The sequence below is a fragment of the Artemia sp. Qi Xiang Cuo genome, chromosome 11, assembly GCF_049724085.1.
Source record: "Artemia sp. Qi Xiang Cuo chromosome 11, ASM4972408v1, whole genome shotgun sequence".
In the NCBI taxonomy this organism is placed as follows: Eukaryota; Metazoa; Arthropoda; class Branchiopoda; order Anostraca; family Artemiidae; genus Artemia; species Artemia sp. Qi Xiang Cuo.
In genome coordinates, this window is record NC_142804.1 from 18,319,770 (window position 1) to 18,336,229 (window position 16,460).

The 16,460-nt window shown below is 34.3% G+C and overlaps 2 protein-coding genes across 2 annotated transcripts in view; one reads left to right on the plus strand and one right to left on the minus strand.

The window, feature by feature from the left end:
- The window catches only part of LOC148946719 (rac GTPase-activating protein 1-like), an 87,433-nt gene extending 82,436 nt beyond the window's left edge, over positions 1–4,997 (plus strand). The window contains exon 13 of the mRNA XM_089096403.1: positions 4,811–4,997. Within this exon, the coding sequence (XP_088952529.1) occupies positions 4,811–4,865 (55 nt within the window). The 3' untranslated portion in view covers positions 4,866–4,997. The remainder of the gene's footprint in view (positions 1–4,810) is intronic.
- Positions 4,998–7,714: 2,717 nt separating this feature from the next.
- l(2)34Fd (nucleolar protein 10 lethal (2) 34Fd) overlaps positions 7,715–16,460 on the minus strand; it is an 81,052-nt gene continuing 72,306 nt past the window's right edge. Inside the window, exons 12-13 of the mRNA XM_089097096.1 lie at positions 11,461–11,563; positions 7,715–7,849 (exon numbers count right to left, since the gene is read on the minus strand). Of these exons, the coding sequence (XP_088953222.1) occupies positions 7,733–7,849; positions 11,461–11,563 (220 nt within the window). The 3' untranslated portion in view covers positions 7,715–7,732. The remainder of the gene's footprint in view (positions 7,850–11,460; positions 11,564–16,460) is intronic.

Sequence of the window (16,460 nt, forward strand, 5' to 3'; positions counted from 1 at the left end):
TGAGATTAATTCAGTTAGAACCCTAAAAAATGTTGTATAATTGGGTGTAGGTGAAGTACTTTTTTCAATAGATTTGATTTAAGGCACAGTAAATTTTACTTCTTTTCTAAGTGATCTTTGACTTTCTGTGGTTCAAAAATTCTTTTTTTGTTGCTCCATAGAATTAATTAGCTATGGAGTTCGTGCTATTGAGGAGAAAAATTAACTAAATCACCACAATATATTTTATGAATAAGCTGCAATAAAAATTGGGCTATAAAATGAGTATGTTTAAAGTTTAAAAATTGAAAAATTTAGTAATCATTGTGTTTTTTTCTAGTTAATGAGCTTATGGAAAGAAGGGAGCTTGAGAACCTGAGAGACCACTATGTCTACCTAAAGAAAAAAGGGAGATCTACAAGTGGATCTGGTGCTAGTATAAGCTTAAAGCCAGAAGACCAAAATTTTGTACAAAGAATGAACTTACTTTCTGAACATATAATTGAAAGGAACCATAAGACAAAAGGGAACACTGTTCAAGATGAGAATATATCAGTGGACATTTATTCAGAGTGTGCAGGGGGTGCCCACAATATAACTATGCTGAAGTGGATGATGGTGATTTTATTACCCTCAGTGAAGAAATTCTCATTAACAATCAAACAGATATCCAAAGTTCTCAAGCTTCTAGTAGACAATAAATATATGCATCAAGAAGCCAAAATAAAACTCATAATAGAACAAAGACAGGGTCTAGAGATCAAACAGACCTGAAGGAACAGCAAGCAATTGACAAAAAAAAACAGCAATGAACAGCATGATCTGGAGTAGTACTTTCTACAATCACTGTTATCTCATCTGAATAAAGAACCGGATGACTCAAAATTAGAGTTGCAGATGGAGATCATGAAGGCAGTTAAAAAATACTTTAATCATTCAGTGTATTTTTAGTTTTATAGACGAACTTAATAAAGCTTTTTTTCTCTATTTAAGGTAAGCATTAAATTATATGAAAAAATGTCTAGTAGGTCTAAAAAAAATAAATATTCCAGCAGTATGAATAATTAATAATAGTAACACTAGTACCAGAGTAAAAACGTGATATAAGAAAATACTTTTGACATTTCTATGGCTTTGTTTTGAAATGTAGTAACTGGTTCTAGATTTCTTTGAAAAAAAAATCTAATAGCTATAATTAGGTGTCTTAATTATATGGGATATTGTGAAAAACAATGTAAAGAGATGCTTTTTGACATAAATCCATTAAAAATGTGTAAGAAGACATGCCTGCCACGAAACTGAAACTAAAGAAAAAAAATAAACATATTTAGATAAATTTGGAAACTGCAATGCAGTGTCCTTTTCTTTTGCCAGTGTTCACTTCAAGAGGTTAAAAAAAAGCCTGAAGCCCCTCTAAAATGGCATCAGATCAAAATGAAAAGTATACGGATGGAGTCAGTATGGTCAAAAACCTAGAAAAAAGAAATCACAGCCCCCTTCCTTACACAACAAGGGAAACCACTTTTTTGCATGGGTAGCGCTAAAAATTGACGTTGCAGTGTGAAGGGAAGACTTTCGATGTGAAGGAACATAAACGTAAGACCCGTAAGATGAAACGTAACAACCTTAGGACTAAACGTAACGTAAAGTCTTACGTTTTCAATGTGAAGGAACGTATATACTTAATTTGAAGCGCATACCTACATGCATCTTTATTAGAGTTTATATATTTCTGACGATTTTCGTCTCTATTATATTTTAGGATGAATAGAAGAGGAAATACTTACGAAGAGCTCTATACTGACAGTACTCTATACTGACAGAACTAGCCATTATAAATGTTCATCGAAATTTTGAGGTAGACATCCACCGTGTAATAAATAAATATGACGGCAGTAGAAATAAAAAAATTGACTTTTTCTTATAAAATTGTGAATTCTATAATTTAAGCAAAATATATCGAACTTTATAAAGCGGAAAGATATGCTACATTGTTATGAAGGGTGAAATTTTGATTAGTAAATTTTTGAAATTTCGTCAAAGTTGACACTGTTTATTAAAACTCTATTTTTAAAAAAAATAGTGATTAGTTAATGCTTGATTGCCTATGCTTAAAACCGTCGTTTTGAATGTATTCTATGTATTTCCATCTCTTTGTTCTATGTTTCTTCTCTCTTTGTTATCTCTTTGTTCTATGTTTCTTGTTACACTTTTAAACAAAGTAGTATTTAAAGTTTAATCTTTTACGCGTAAATGATTGTATCTTAATCCTCATTTCCTATTCTTCATTACCATTCATAATTACTATGCAACGCCATATAGTTAGGTGACATGCCAAAGGGTTTGACCTCAAATAGCTACAAAGAATGCATACTCCAAAATATGGTTCAAGACCAATTTTTTTTTTGACAATACAAAGCTTAACTCACTTGCCATAGTGGTCAGAAGTACAAAGGCTAAAAACTATGCAGAAAATGTTAAATATCATATTTTTTGTAGATGATGGAACAGCTCTTATTTTTTTATTGTGGGGTGATTTTTACAACTTACTATTTTTTGTATCAATATTTTTACATCATTTTAATTTCAACAGATTTATTAGAACTTTAATCAATCAACAGATTTCAGATTAAATTTACGACCATTTCCACAATCTACGACGTATAATCGTCGAGGTTCCCTTTAAATTGCTGGTATTTCTTTGTTCGGAAGTTTATCGGAGTAACCTATTATGGGCCCCCCCCGCTAAAAAAAAAATCATGGATCCCCCCGGATACTTTCGGATATGGGACAAGTCAAATATCCGAAAGTGACAAGGAGCATCATAAGTAAGCTGAGATATTACAGACAAATAAAAATCATAAGTCAAACATAGTCAGCTTATTCACAATAAGCTTACGAAAAACTTGACAACGGCAGGTGACAGAACTTTCTTGATATGAAACAATTATGGCGTAAAAAACAAAACAAAAAAAGCATAGTAACGGTCTGGATAAATATTATTTATGCAGGGTTTTCCCCTAAAGTTATGCCCACTTCAAGTCTTTAAAACCTTTGCCGTTAGTACTACTAACTCAATAGGCTAGTATAGACTGCTGCATAAAGACTACCTAGCTGTAGGGTTCTGGTCATAGTTTTTATTACTATTTATTTTTCTAATAAGTGCTTCAAATATTTGTGCTATCGGAAAATTTATTTGACATAATATCTAACTCTACATTAATCAAGTAATATGACAATTAAATAAGCAAAGAGTAACCGCATTTGGACCTTTTATTAAAGAAGAGGGAGAAACTTAAAGTCGTATATTTTACCAAAGAGGCCTTACTCCGGGTCGAAAATAGTGTCTCCCTAGCTTACATGCTTACTTCTATGTTTTCATAAATGATGTCTCATCTAAGGAGATCTTTTATTAGCATAGATATCCTTAATGTGGCCCTGTGTATTGTCACTTTCTTTTTTATTCTATCTAAATTGCTGAAGTGTGCTGTTCTAAAATTTTTTATTTTTTCCCTGGTGCAACAATGAACCAGTATTTCAAATTTTTGCAGATTTTTTCGAAAGCTTGTCGTAAAAATGCAGTAAAAAAAAACCTTAACCCCCCCCCCCGTTCCAACAATTTAATGGTGAAAGATTATAAAAAATCATAATCTTTTATAATAAATGATGTCTCATCTAAGGAGGTCTTTTATTAGCATAGAGATCCTTAATGTGATCCCTGTTGATTATCACTTTCTTCTTTATTCTATCCAAATTGCTGGAGTGGGCTGTTCTAAAATTGTTATTTTACAACTGGTGCAACAATGAACCAGTATTCCAAATTTTTGCAGATTTTTTGGAAAGCTTGTCGTAAAAATGCAGTTAAAGAAAACCTTTAACCCCCCCCCCCTCCAACAATTTAATGGTAAAAGATTATAAAAAATTATAATCTTTTATAATAAATGATGTCTCATCTAAGGAGGTCTTTTATTAGCATAGAGATCCTTAATGTGATCCCTGTTGATTGTCACTTTCTTCTTTATTCTATCCAAATTGCTGGAGTGGGCTGTTCTAAAATTGTTATTTTACAACTGGTGCAACAATGAACCAGTATTCCAAATTTTTGCAGATTTTTTGGAAAGCTTGTCGTAAAAATGCAGTTAAAGAAAACCTTTAACCCCCCCCCCCTCCAACAATTTAATGGTAAAAGATTATAAAAAATTATAATCTTTTATAATAAATGATGTCTCATCTAAGGAGGTCTTTTATTAGCATAGAGATCCTTAATGTGATCCCTGTTGATTGTCACTTTCTTCTTTATTCTATCCAAATTGCTGGAGTGTGCTGTTCTAAAATTGTTATTTTACAACTGGTGCAACAATGAACCAGTATTCCAAATTTTTGCAGATTTTTTCGAAAGCTTGTCGTAAAAATGCAGTTAAAAATACCCTTAACTCCAACAATTTAATGGTAAAATATTATAAAAAAATAAATAAAAGTAGTATATTTTTAATATGTAAAATTTCTTTTGTTTTTCCCTTACCATCACAGAAGCAGAAAGATTGTGTTCAACATATTATATTCTAAATTTGATTACAGCGAACGCTTCCACAATATTAGTCATAAAAACCGTGACATGGTGTGGCCTTTAGGTATGGCTTTATAGCCAAGTTAAGAGCTATATGAACAATGGTCAGTATTATTTTATGAAAAAATTAGAATCGTCCCTAGGCTGTCGCTAGTATTGCGCTATTATTTTGGTCACCAATCATATAAAAACTAATGAAAACCCAATTAAGGGCCTTGAGTCCCTTAATCTGGCCCTGTTGATGTCACTTCTTTTTTCTTCCAGGAGCTTCCGTCGTCAGCAGCAGCAGCAGTACTTCTCTTCGCCATTTTTGCAATAATGAGTTTTATTTCTTTTCAATTCTCAAAGGAAACATGTTCTTTGTTTTGAAGTTTAGCTTTTGTTGTCTTTTAGACATGATTTTTTGTTAAACCTGCAAAATTACTGGATAATTATAAATAAATAAATCTTGCATTATCATTATTAGAAAGTATTTTTATTAGAAAACATGTTTATTAGAAAGTATTTTAGTGCATAAAAATTCCAGTTATTACGAAAGTCTGTCAGGGCGTTCTCTAGAAGCTTATATCCGCGTATATTTTGAATGGCCTTTTGGATGAAAAATAATTTAGATGGTTCAGTCAAGTAAAAAAAAAACTCGCAGGAAAAATAACTACAGCGAAAACTCATATCGCTTGGTAATATTTGTTTCTTCTACAATCATACTCGTGTCCAATTATCATGTCTTAACCATATCTTTTTTTATGTTTGTGAATCTTTGGCAAAACATTGATTCAGAAAGCTTAATTGACAAAACAGAAAAACATGTTAGGTTAAGGTCCATTCGATGGTAAGATTAAATACTTCGGCAAAAGCAATGTCTTAACCTTAAGAATAATCAATGGCTTGGTCTGGAAAAACAGGAAATAACTATTCCTAAAGTAAAATAATTGCAAAAAAATATTTGCTTCTTTTGACAAGTATTTTACAACCCTGTCTTCTAAGGCTGTCTTATCTGACAAAGTGGTAAGAGGTATTCCCCTTACAGATCAGTTTATATTTCTCTTAACTTGTGATAGAAATGGTCCTAACTTAATGTCTAATTAATCTTATTTTCAGTCTGCAGACATCCATGGTTGATGGATGACTCCTTAAATACTTTTTCCTTTTAGTTTCAGACCCCACAGCGTATTTGATGGACCTATCTCTTATATCAAGTATTTTTCCTGACATTTCAAAATATTGGAAAATATAGCGACCTGAGCACAGACTTGTTCTCCTGGTCGGAAAACATTCCGTAAAAAAAAATGACTAAAGGACCTGAATGTCCGTTTTCAAACGCTCCATAATCCAGTTAATAAATTGTAGGAACTGATTTTTCTGAAAGCTAATGATAGCGAAAAAAAAATTAAGTAGGATAGTATAACTTTGCTCGAAGTATAATTTAATACTGCGATTTGAGACAGCTGCAGAAGGCAATAAACACAAAATCTGCTGCAGTCATTAAATAACTATTTAATAACAATGCAGTTATAAAAATAAAATAACTATTTCTCGAAGCAAAATATCTGCACTGAAAAATACTTTTTTTTTAGATCCTCACAAAGCTATGAATCATCCTTTTTCTTACTTGTTTTTATGAATGTTCAGGGTATTATGTACTTCGAAAGTCTAATATGACAAATTATGAGCTCAATTTAATCATAAGTTCAGCCACACTGAAAAAAATTACTAACCTTAGAATGAATTGTGGACTAATAACTAAATAACACTAAATAGAAAAACACTAACTCCAACTCTCAAAGCAGTACAGTACTTTTCCATTAGGTAGACTACATGCTTTCTTCGTAACTACGACCATCGCGGACATTCCTCATATATATAGGCTTTAGTCTCGAAATTCTAGAAAATATTCTAAAATATCAAAATATTTCGGTGTCAATCACTGGTAAAATATAAAAGCTATTGACGGCATGTAGCTTCTAATCGCCAAGAAACATTATTTTAAATTTAAAACATTATTAAAAATTTAATATTTTAAATATTTTAAAACATTATTTTAAAATTATTTTAAATTAAATTATTTAAAACATTATTTTAATTACTAAGGCATTAAATTTATTGAAGTTCCCAACAAATCTAATAGATTGTTCAATTTTCTTAATGCAGAAAAATACATCTAAAAATGTCGTCTTGGTCACATGGTATCTTTCTTGAGCCTGAAAATGTCACGACTATTCAGAAAGTCGAAAACTGTCATTCTAACAGAAAAGCAGACAAATGACTGATAGACATCAAAGCCGCTCTCGCGTGAAAAGATTTCTTGTTGCACGGTGTCAAAGGGTTTTTTCAAGAGCAGAGTACTTGAGCCGATAATCTATGACAACGGTCTATCTTGAAGGAACTCAATATATTGTTAGAAGCAAACGCGCTAACATGTGGCAGCATGTCTTTCAGAAATTTCTGGAAACCTTCGAATTTTTCTTTGATTGCAATTTGTAAGCTAAAACTGCCATTTTGCAGTACAATATGGCTCAAATATTTCCTTAGTGGCATATTCTCTTCCACTACGACAAAAACAAACAAACAAATAATCTTGAAGTGACGGATCGAATGAGCATCCCCTCCAACTTTTTACCCTACCCACAAAAAAGAAAACCTTTTCAAAAAAATAAGATCCATTCTTCTCATTTTTGGGGTTTAATTCTTCGAAGCAATAAATCCGTTATTAAACTTACTATTGAGATTCGATTCCGTTTTCCAGGGATTCCTCCAATTTCTCTAAATTAAGCAAAATTGTAAATGAACTAATCCATTGGTGATTCTAATATTGATAAAAGTTTACATTTTTTCTCTTAATCCCTACCCCCTCCCAACTTTCTATTCTCAAATGTCGCATATTATGGGACGAGTATTACTAATACCAGGGATCCACTGATTTGAACACCACAATTTATTGGAAGTACGACCTGACTAGACATACAGGTGTCAGCAAGCGTGCATGTCTGCCGTTGTTTGTGCAAGCGTGATGCGCCTGTCGTCAGCATATGCTGCTACGAATAATCCTAAGGTCCACTATTCCTGCCTGGTACCAGCTGATATCGGGCCTAAAGCACGTACTTGGGGCCCCTCGTTAGAACAACTACGCCCTTTTAATAGTACATGTTTTTCGAATTTGATAGCAGCATAGAAAAGGAATAATTTTATTTAAAAATGTCTTAGCTTAACTTTCTTAGTGTGCATTCCTTTTGCTGATCTTCGAATTTGTCTTCGCTCTTCAAAATGTTTCTTTGCCTCTTCTCTGGTCTTCACAAATTTTTCGCTCTGCAAAAGTAAAAAATAAGCAATTATCAATGATAGTAGAACACTAAATAAAGGGTGTGAGAGGTTAAGTTTAAAACGAATACAAGTTAAAGAGATTAAGGTTAGACTATATGAGATAAAATACAACATAAAGATTAAGATTAAAACAAGCATAAAGATTATATTTATATTGTGACATCTTATCTGACAACGATTAGCTTTTATCCTGGTAATAAAAAAACATAACGATATATAACATGAACAGATCTAAAGACGTTTATTACAGAATCTAGCCATGGGAAAAGAAACACAGGGGAAAAACTACTTTACCGAGCACTGATAATTTCTAGGGGCAATACCTTTTTGGAATCAGGACAAATCTACCCAGCCCACTAGGCACATGCACTCAAGTACCCTTTGATCATGCGCATTAAAAACAGTATTTGAGGATGTTCAATTGCGGGATAACCTTAAATGTTTTCTAAAAAGTTGAGAGGGTCTAGAGCTGTTATTCCCAACCGGCCCCACCGGTGAGGCATGGCAATATTTTGGTTGGTCATGGGCAGGGCGTGTACCATTCGGCTGACTATACTTTAGAATCTCAATCTAAAAAAAAATACTTTACATATGAATAATGACAAATCCATATGCGCTTAAAGAGAAAAAAGGATGCACGATTGTATTGTAATGACCTCATATATTGTGTAAACGCTGTTATAATTAGACGATATTTTTCATCAGTAGAAAATATGTCATGAGGAGGAGCGGACGACCCGAATAACGGTACCAAGTCAATGGCATTTTAAGCTTCCTTCAGGTGAATACACAAAATTTTGAATAATAAAATCTGGATATCATGAGAGGTCATCAGAATTTTACACATGCCTTATGGTTAAAAATCAGTTGGAAGCCACTGATTTAGAGCATTTTAGTTGTAAAAATAGTTGTCAGAGTGACCCAAGTATGAAGATTTTTTTAGTGTGGATAGAGGGGGGGGGTAAATTGACTGATTCAAAAAAGTTTTAAGCAATAGCCAAATAAACATTAGAAGCCTGGCAATTGTATCCATATTCAAAATTTCAAGCTAAACAAGTTACATATTGTCAACAGCCCCATCGTATAAATAGGGTAAATTAGAGAAAACTATGGATCTCTCCTATGTGATTTGTTTCAATCCAAAGCTATTTGACCGGTTGTTTTCTATGCAACTTCAGAATAAAATTGCTGAATACATGTTCTATGCAGAGAAATTTGTTCCGTTCCATACAATTGTTTTAGTAAAATTGTGTTCTAATTTCAGGATTTTCAAAGAAAAGGCCCTACTTTATCATATCTCTGAAAGCCCCAACTTAATACCCTTAGACCTTTCTGAGATATTGCATATACACCCTTTGGACAATCTAGAACCATACCGTATCTTTTGAATTAGTTGAACACCCTCCTCAAGATGCTCTGAAAGTATCTGTAGGGAAGTGTTCCGATTTCAAACAATTGTTTTGAGGAAATTTGTGCTTAATTTCAGGATTTCAAAGGACAAGTCTTACTTTATTATATCCCTGAAAGATCCAACTTAACACCCTTAGCCCTTCTTGAGATATTTCACATACGCTCTTTTGAAAGTTTCGATACACCTAGTGTCTTTTGAATTAGTTCAACATCCCCTAAATAATTTTTTTAACGTATTTTTAGGGAAATCTCTATGTAGCCTCAGGCTAAAATTGCTGAAGGCATTTTCTAGCCAGGATAATTTATTCGAATTTCATACAAATCTTTAGAGGGAATTACCGCTCTAATTTCAGGATTTCACAGAATAAGCCTTACTTTATCATAACTATATCATAATCTTACTCTTTCAACCTCTTTGCAGCATTTACTCTTTTTAACAGTCCACGACAAAAGACAATTTCCAAGGTCACCTTTCATAGAAAAATCCCCAAAGTTCCCCATTTAGTTCATTCTAATTGTCTTGTGTCTTAGACAAACTCTGAACTCAACTGGGTTTTCAGTACTTGATTCTCTTGGTTTCTATCCGGATCAACATTGTAGTTTTGCCTCGATGGATACAAGAGTGTCATCTATTATATTATCATGGAGTTTAAAATCATTTTCAAACTAATCTTTGAGAGAAGATCCCCCCCCCCCCTCATGAACCTTCTAAATCTATCCCTGCATCTGACTTATATTAAACATTCCCTTATTAATACGGTGTATGGGAATCGAGAGACCTTTACCCCCCCCCCCCATGTTTGAAGGAAAACACTTGGATTTCTAATCCACCTCCGTCTGAACTCCAAGGGACATTTGATTCCTGTTAGAACTTGGCTTAAGACTTTTTTACAGACCCATGGTCCGACTTACAAATAACTGTATTATTTAAAGCCATCTTAACGCAATTATTTACGCAACATCAAAGCCAAATATAAAAGCATTCATAGACAAATTACTTGGTCGCTGTAATTTTGGGTTTACATCGTGTGTGCCGCGGTAATAGTACTAAATTTCATTGAAAGGTCATTAAAGCTACGTAGGTCTATTTTGATGCTAAATTTTTGGTTGACTTTGATTAGGCTAAATGAAGACATAGCTGCATAAGAAGAGATGCTAAAGAATGGTTTTGTAAACTTAATGATCATCCCTGATTGAATCATTACTATGGAGAGGGGAATGTTTTATGCATGGAATGACGGTATTACTCCTCATGATTTACATACAGAATTAGAAAGAAAGTGGAGAGGGGAATACTTTATGCATGGAATGACGGTATTGCTCCTCATGATGTACATACAGAATTAGAAAGAAAGTGGAGAGGGGAATGCTTTATGCATGGAATGACGGTATTGCTCCTCATGATTTACATACAGAATTAGAAAGAAAGTGGAGAGGGGAATGCTTTATGCATGGAATGACTGTATTGCTCCTCATGATTTACATACAGAATTAGAAAGTCAGGTTTATTTTAAAAAGTCAAGAAATTCAATATTGGGAGTCCCTGGTTGAAAATTCTACAACAGCTAAATTTAGTTTTGGAAAGGAAATTTATTTTAATTTACCGGGCAAGTTTTTTTGCCGATGGATGCAACTACGGGCAAATTGCCTTCCAACACAGAAGAGGCAAAAGGAATTTGCTAGAACAAGTGTGATTCCAGAAGGGCGGCATGCTTGTCCCCTTTATGAGGAGGAAATATTTACATGGAATTGTTTTGCTGCTTCTTGGCATTCTTCAATGTACACACCCAGCAACAACAACTTCAGTTGGTGTAAATGCTTGGAAAGAAGGAAAAGTTTATGCAATTAACTCATTTGTATCTTGATTAGGTATTTTTCGCGTTTTTATTTTGTTTTTGGGTGTTTTTTAATTTGCTTTGTTAGTTATTTACTCGTTTTGTACATATTTTTTTGTGTATGACCCCTGGGCTTTTCAAATACACTGATCTATAAATATTAAAAGAAAAAACAAGTAATGTTGTGTTGCAAGTTATAAGAAATTTTCCGCAATTTTTCAGTTAGAGGAAATATCCAATATCAGTCAGGCGTTGAAAAAAAAAACAATACTGAATCTTTTTTTGCAAATAGGGTGTTTTGACATCTAAGGACGCTTAAATTTTTTTTTTTTAAATAAAGATTGACAGTACCTGTTTAAGCGTAAAAGTCATTTCCCTGCTGCCAACTCCCCCAGTTCGGGGTCTCGTTATGCTCTCCTGCTCTTCTATTTGCAATCGTTCTTCAAGCGTTGATCTAGAATATACATTTGCATACATTTATATAAATATACAAATTATAAAATAATTATATACAATAATAAGTATAAAAACATATGTTATCATATAATTACAAATGTACATATAAATATTGTTTTATACAAATAAAATAATATAATAACATGAATGTATTTATGTAAAAGAACACAAAGAATAAAAGTAGCAAATGAGAATAGTTCGAAACAACAGTAAAGTACAGTGCATTTCAGTGTCAAACCGTAGGATAGAAAAGCAGCCAATAAAGCCATACAACATGGGTTATACCCTGTGATCCTAATTTTTCCAGGATTGAAAGGTGTTAGAGACCCTGAAATTTAATCTAATCCTTTTTATGGCACTGAATATCGCAGGGCATATAATATTGACACTTTCTATGGCTATAATGAGAGAAACGTTGAGATAGCTAGATACGATTTGCGAATGAAGCATGACAGATTACCAAAGATCGTCCTTATCGGCCATTCATCTAAAGCCAAATGAGAAGTAGGTCGTCCCCAAATGGACCCGAGAAGAGGTTGTAAGAAAGATTTTAAAGAAATTGTACCTTTTGGGAGGATGTAAAAGAGGCAAACTTCGAATAAAATGACATTGAGGAGGAACAAGCAAAGTTGAGATAGAGGAGGAATAAGCGCGGCTGTGGTGGTCTCAGGTGGCTTGATGCTGCAGCGATTTGTTAGTAGTAGCTACAGTAGTAGTAGAGGCTTAGTCAACTTACTAAACATGTATATAACCGAATCACGGTGACAAGCACTTAAGGACAGAAAATAAATATTAGGTAGCTTTTATAAAAATAGGTAATAGAGCAGTTCCGTTTCAGAGTGTTTTTTTACTCAATTTTTCTTTTATCTCTTCGTTTATTCTTGGGTCAAAACAGAAGTGAAACTCAAGCAACGCACTACGTTTCTGCGTTATACCTCATCAGTAATCGGTCATATGACACGCACATAGTCACCATGCCCAGAAACAAAGGGCGCACATGAAACCTTTTTTCAGTAATAAATTATTGAGCTGCTTGAAGTTGTAAGCCAGGGTTGCGATACTAGCGATTTATAATATATTTAGTTATTTTTGTTTCTTCCTTGTGATGTTTGTTTCTGCAGTGGTTTTTGACAAGAAAAAAATCGTTCCACTGTCGAGTTAGACCTTTTTTATTCTTTCATTTTAGTAAGTATCTTATAGCTATAAAAGTTAAATTTAGAAAATATTTCTAAAAGTTTACTATATAAAAAAAAAAATTAATAAAAATAATCAAAGAAGCTGTAACTTTAGTAGTTTTGCTGTTTTTAGGTTATTTTTTTCTTTGACAAGAGACAATCCTGGCTCTAATTGCTCTTAACAACTAGGCGCATTTGAAGGTACATATTTATTTTATATAAAGTATTTAAACAGGCCATGATCCGAACAAAACTCTAGCTGAAAGACAATTTTACATATTTATATATACAATATTTAACCATAGAAAATCCTAACCAGAGAAACCACATAAAGCCATTTATATAACCATAGAAAAGCCTCATTAACGAGCCACAAAGTAAGATCTTTAATGGTTTGTTTTACTGAAACATGGAAAAAAAAACGATCATACAAAGCTTCAAAACCTCCTCTCTCCTATAAAATGGTAAAACTGCCCCCCCCCCCAAAAAAAAACAAAAAAAAAAACAACGCCCTTTCTCTTGCTTAACGACAGTATTGTTACGTTCTGCGTGATGACACAATTCAACCTGCGTAACAGCAATAAGGTCGACGCGCCGGTGACAAGGCTACCATAACTCTGAAAATGAATGAAGAAATTTTCGGTACTTAGGCACTATATGGGCCTTTACAAGGAAACCAGTCGCGAAAAAACCGTTTTTGACGGGTTAATTCAAGAGTCCGCTATAGAGTAATGCAATCCATAGCGTGGTTTTCATTGTGTTACGATATTTAAACTGCTGTTTTTGTGGGTTTGGAGGGGGGAAGCTACCTAGGTTAGGTTACGTATTTAATATATGCTATGCTTTACCCCCCCCCCACCCCCCTAATGTGCAAATATATAGCCGAAATTTGTTTATAAATTATTATATATTCATCCTATTTCAGTTTATTTCATTAGCATTAACCAAACTTGACTTTTTAGAAAGGCCCATATAATGCCCAAGTGCCAAATTTTCCTTACATTTATCAAACTAAACATAAGGACTGACGAAAAACAATTTTGCATTTTCGCCATGCAAAGCGAAATGGTGAAAATCTTAATTCGTGCACCGTTAGAGTAGAAAAAGAGCAAAAGGACGGTCAAACATTGTTTCTTCTAAAAATGTGGGGAGGTTTATTAAATTTGAAAGGTTTCTGAAAGGTTTCTGAAAAGGTTATTAAATTTCAACCTTTCTGATGACAATAGCTACATTGGGATTTTAATATGACGCCAAAATTTGGTCAAGATGGGCCCCAGGGGGCAAAACATGGGACCGTAGGAGGCCTAGTATCTCTCCGGTCACTTTTGGCTCTCGAAAAGAGCATAAGAGTTCTCCATTTCTGTTCAAATAATACACCCTCAAAAATTTTACAACCAAAATTTTAATCCAACAGTTTAGGTTGGCTCATGATTTATCTTTGTCTCAACTTACACTTTTTTGTACAGTAATTCTAGTCGTCTTAGCGAAAAAAGTTGCTGCTTAATCGGGCTGTGTCTGGAATTTCTAGCCTCAAATGAACCCTGAAGGCCCAAAGCCCAACAACGAGTCCAACGGGGAAAAGGTAAATCTCAAAACTGCACACTGTAAGCAATATCAATTGATTGAAAAAACCTACTGACAACCTAATTTCAGCTTATTCAGGAATTTAATGGTTTTGTTGTTGTTTTTATTTCACTTTCTAGCCTAACAATTTGTGAACAGTTTGGTAAATCAATTTTGGCTTAGGCATAGCCTGTAAAAAAAAATAATTATTGTAAAAGAATAAAGAGGATAAGAAAACGCTAAATAAGCAAGCTTTCTAAAGGTACTTGTTTAACTTCCGAGCCTAGAAAATACCGGTAAACCCAAGTTCGGGTGCAAATTCAGTAAGAGTTCTACGCCAATACACGTACCCGGCCAGAAATCCACGTCTAGGCATGAAGCCAGAGATGCATGTGAAAACAGCTAGAGGTTTAAAAAGGGAGGCTAGAGAGGCTGATAAAAACTGAATTAGAAAGAGATGAACAAGATGCTACAAGAGCTCCCTGACTGGACACGTGGCACCTTATTTCGGAGAATCAACTCTCCACACCCCATGATGCTCACGGTTTTTCTCATATGTTCATGGGCACCCATAGGCTGAATTTTAGGGAGGAAGGGGCTTGCCTTGTCGAATCGGCACTTCCAATGCTGTAAAATAGAAATTTAAAAAAAGAATATCATAGGTAGTAAAGTAAAGTGCGATGTGGGCACAATATTTTTTTTTTAGACCAGGGCACTTCTTATAGAAATAAATGCCATAGAAACTTCAAAAACAGCTCATGGAGGGTAACCAGCCACCCCCCCCCCACGTCAATCATTTCCCCAAATATATCCAATTAAAAACTTTGGGATAGCCAATTTGTTCAGTGTAGTTTAAAGGTCCGAAAATTATGACTTTGAGGATGAAACCCCCCCCCCACAAAACCCTCAGGGCAAGGGTTGCAAGTTATGCCCTGGGGGAATATAAGGTTTTTTATAGACAGGGTGGTCGTATAAACCTCGGAGGGGGCTCATTTGATTGGTAATCAGAAGTTCTAATGGCCTTTTTAACAGTCAAAAGTGATTGGAGGTCAACTACCCCCCCCTCTACACTAATCATTTACCCAAACACATCCAATCAGAATTTTTGAGATAGTCGTTTTGGTCAGCGTAGTTGAAAGATCCAGAAATAATGTCTTTGAGGATGAGCCCCCCCTCTCATAGGCCTCAGGGCAAGGGTTGTAAATTATGCCCTGGGATTACATAAGGTTTTTTTTATAAAAAATGGTGGTCGTATAAACTTCGGAGAGGGCTCATTGGATTAGTAATAACAAGTTATAGTACTCTTTTTAAGATTCAAAGTGATCAGAGGGCAAATACCCCCCCACACACACACAAATACATACACACGCGTCGTATTTTCCAGAAACGCATCTGACAGAAATTTTAAAATGACCATTTGTTGTCGTAGAAACTTCGAAAACGGCTCATCCGGTAAGAAATTGAAAAAGCTAGTACCCTCTTTGATAGTCAAAAGTGATTAAAGGGCAACTATCCCCCCCCCTTTCATGCCCAGCATTTCCCCAAACACTTCCAATCAAAATTTCGAGATATTTATTTTGTTTGACGTAGTTTAAAAGTTCAGAAATTATGTCTTTGAGGATGAGACCCCCCCCCCACAGTCCTCAGGTTATAAGTTATGCCTCGAGGGTACATAAGGTTTTTATGGAAACGGTGGTCGTATAAACTTCGGAGAGGGATCATTGGATTGGAAATTGGAAGTTGAAGTGCCATTTTTAAGAGTCAAATTTATCGGAGGGCAGCTATACCCTCCCGCCATGTCATATTTTCACCAAATGCATCTGATTGAAATTTTGTAGATAATTCCGGAGACCACACTACAATAACTTCAATTAGCTATTGAGCGAGTTTATGATTGGATGGATGCCAATAAGCTAGTGATCAATGTGCTTAAATCAAAATTTTGATTTTTTCGCGAATAGGAAAATCTCACCCGGATTTTGGAGGGTTATTAACATCGAGAGGTGTGGTTAGCAGACCTGAGACGGGTTTCACTAAATACTTGGGACTTTTACTTGATGAAAATCTTTCTTTTAAACATCATGTGAATGTCGTATATTTGAAAGTTTCAAGGAATTTCGGTATGATTAAAAAGCTTAAACATTTTTTCCCCAAAAA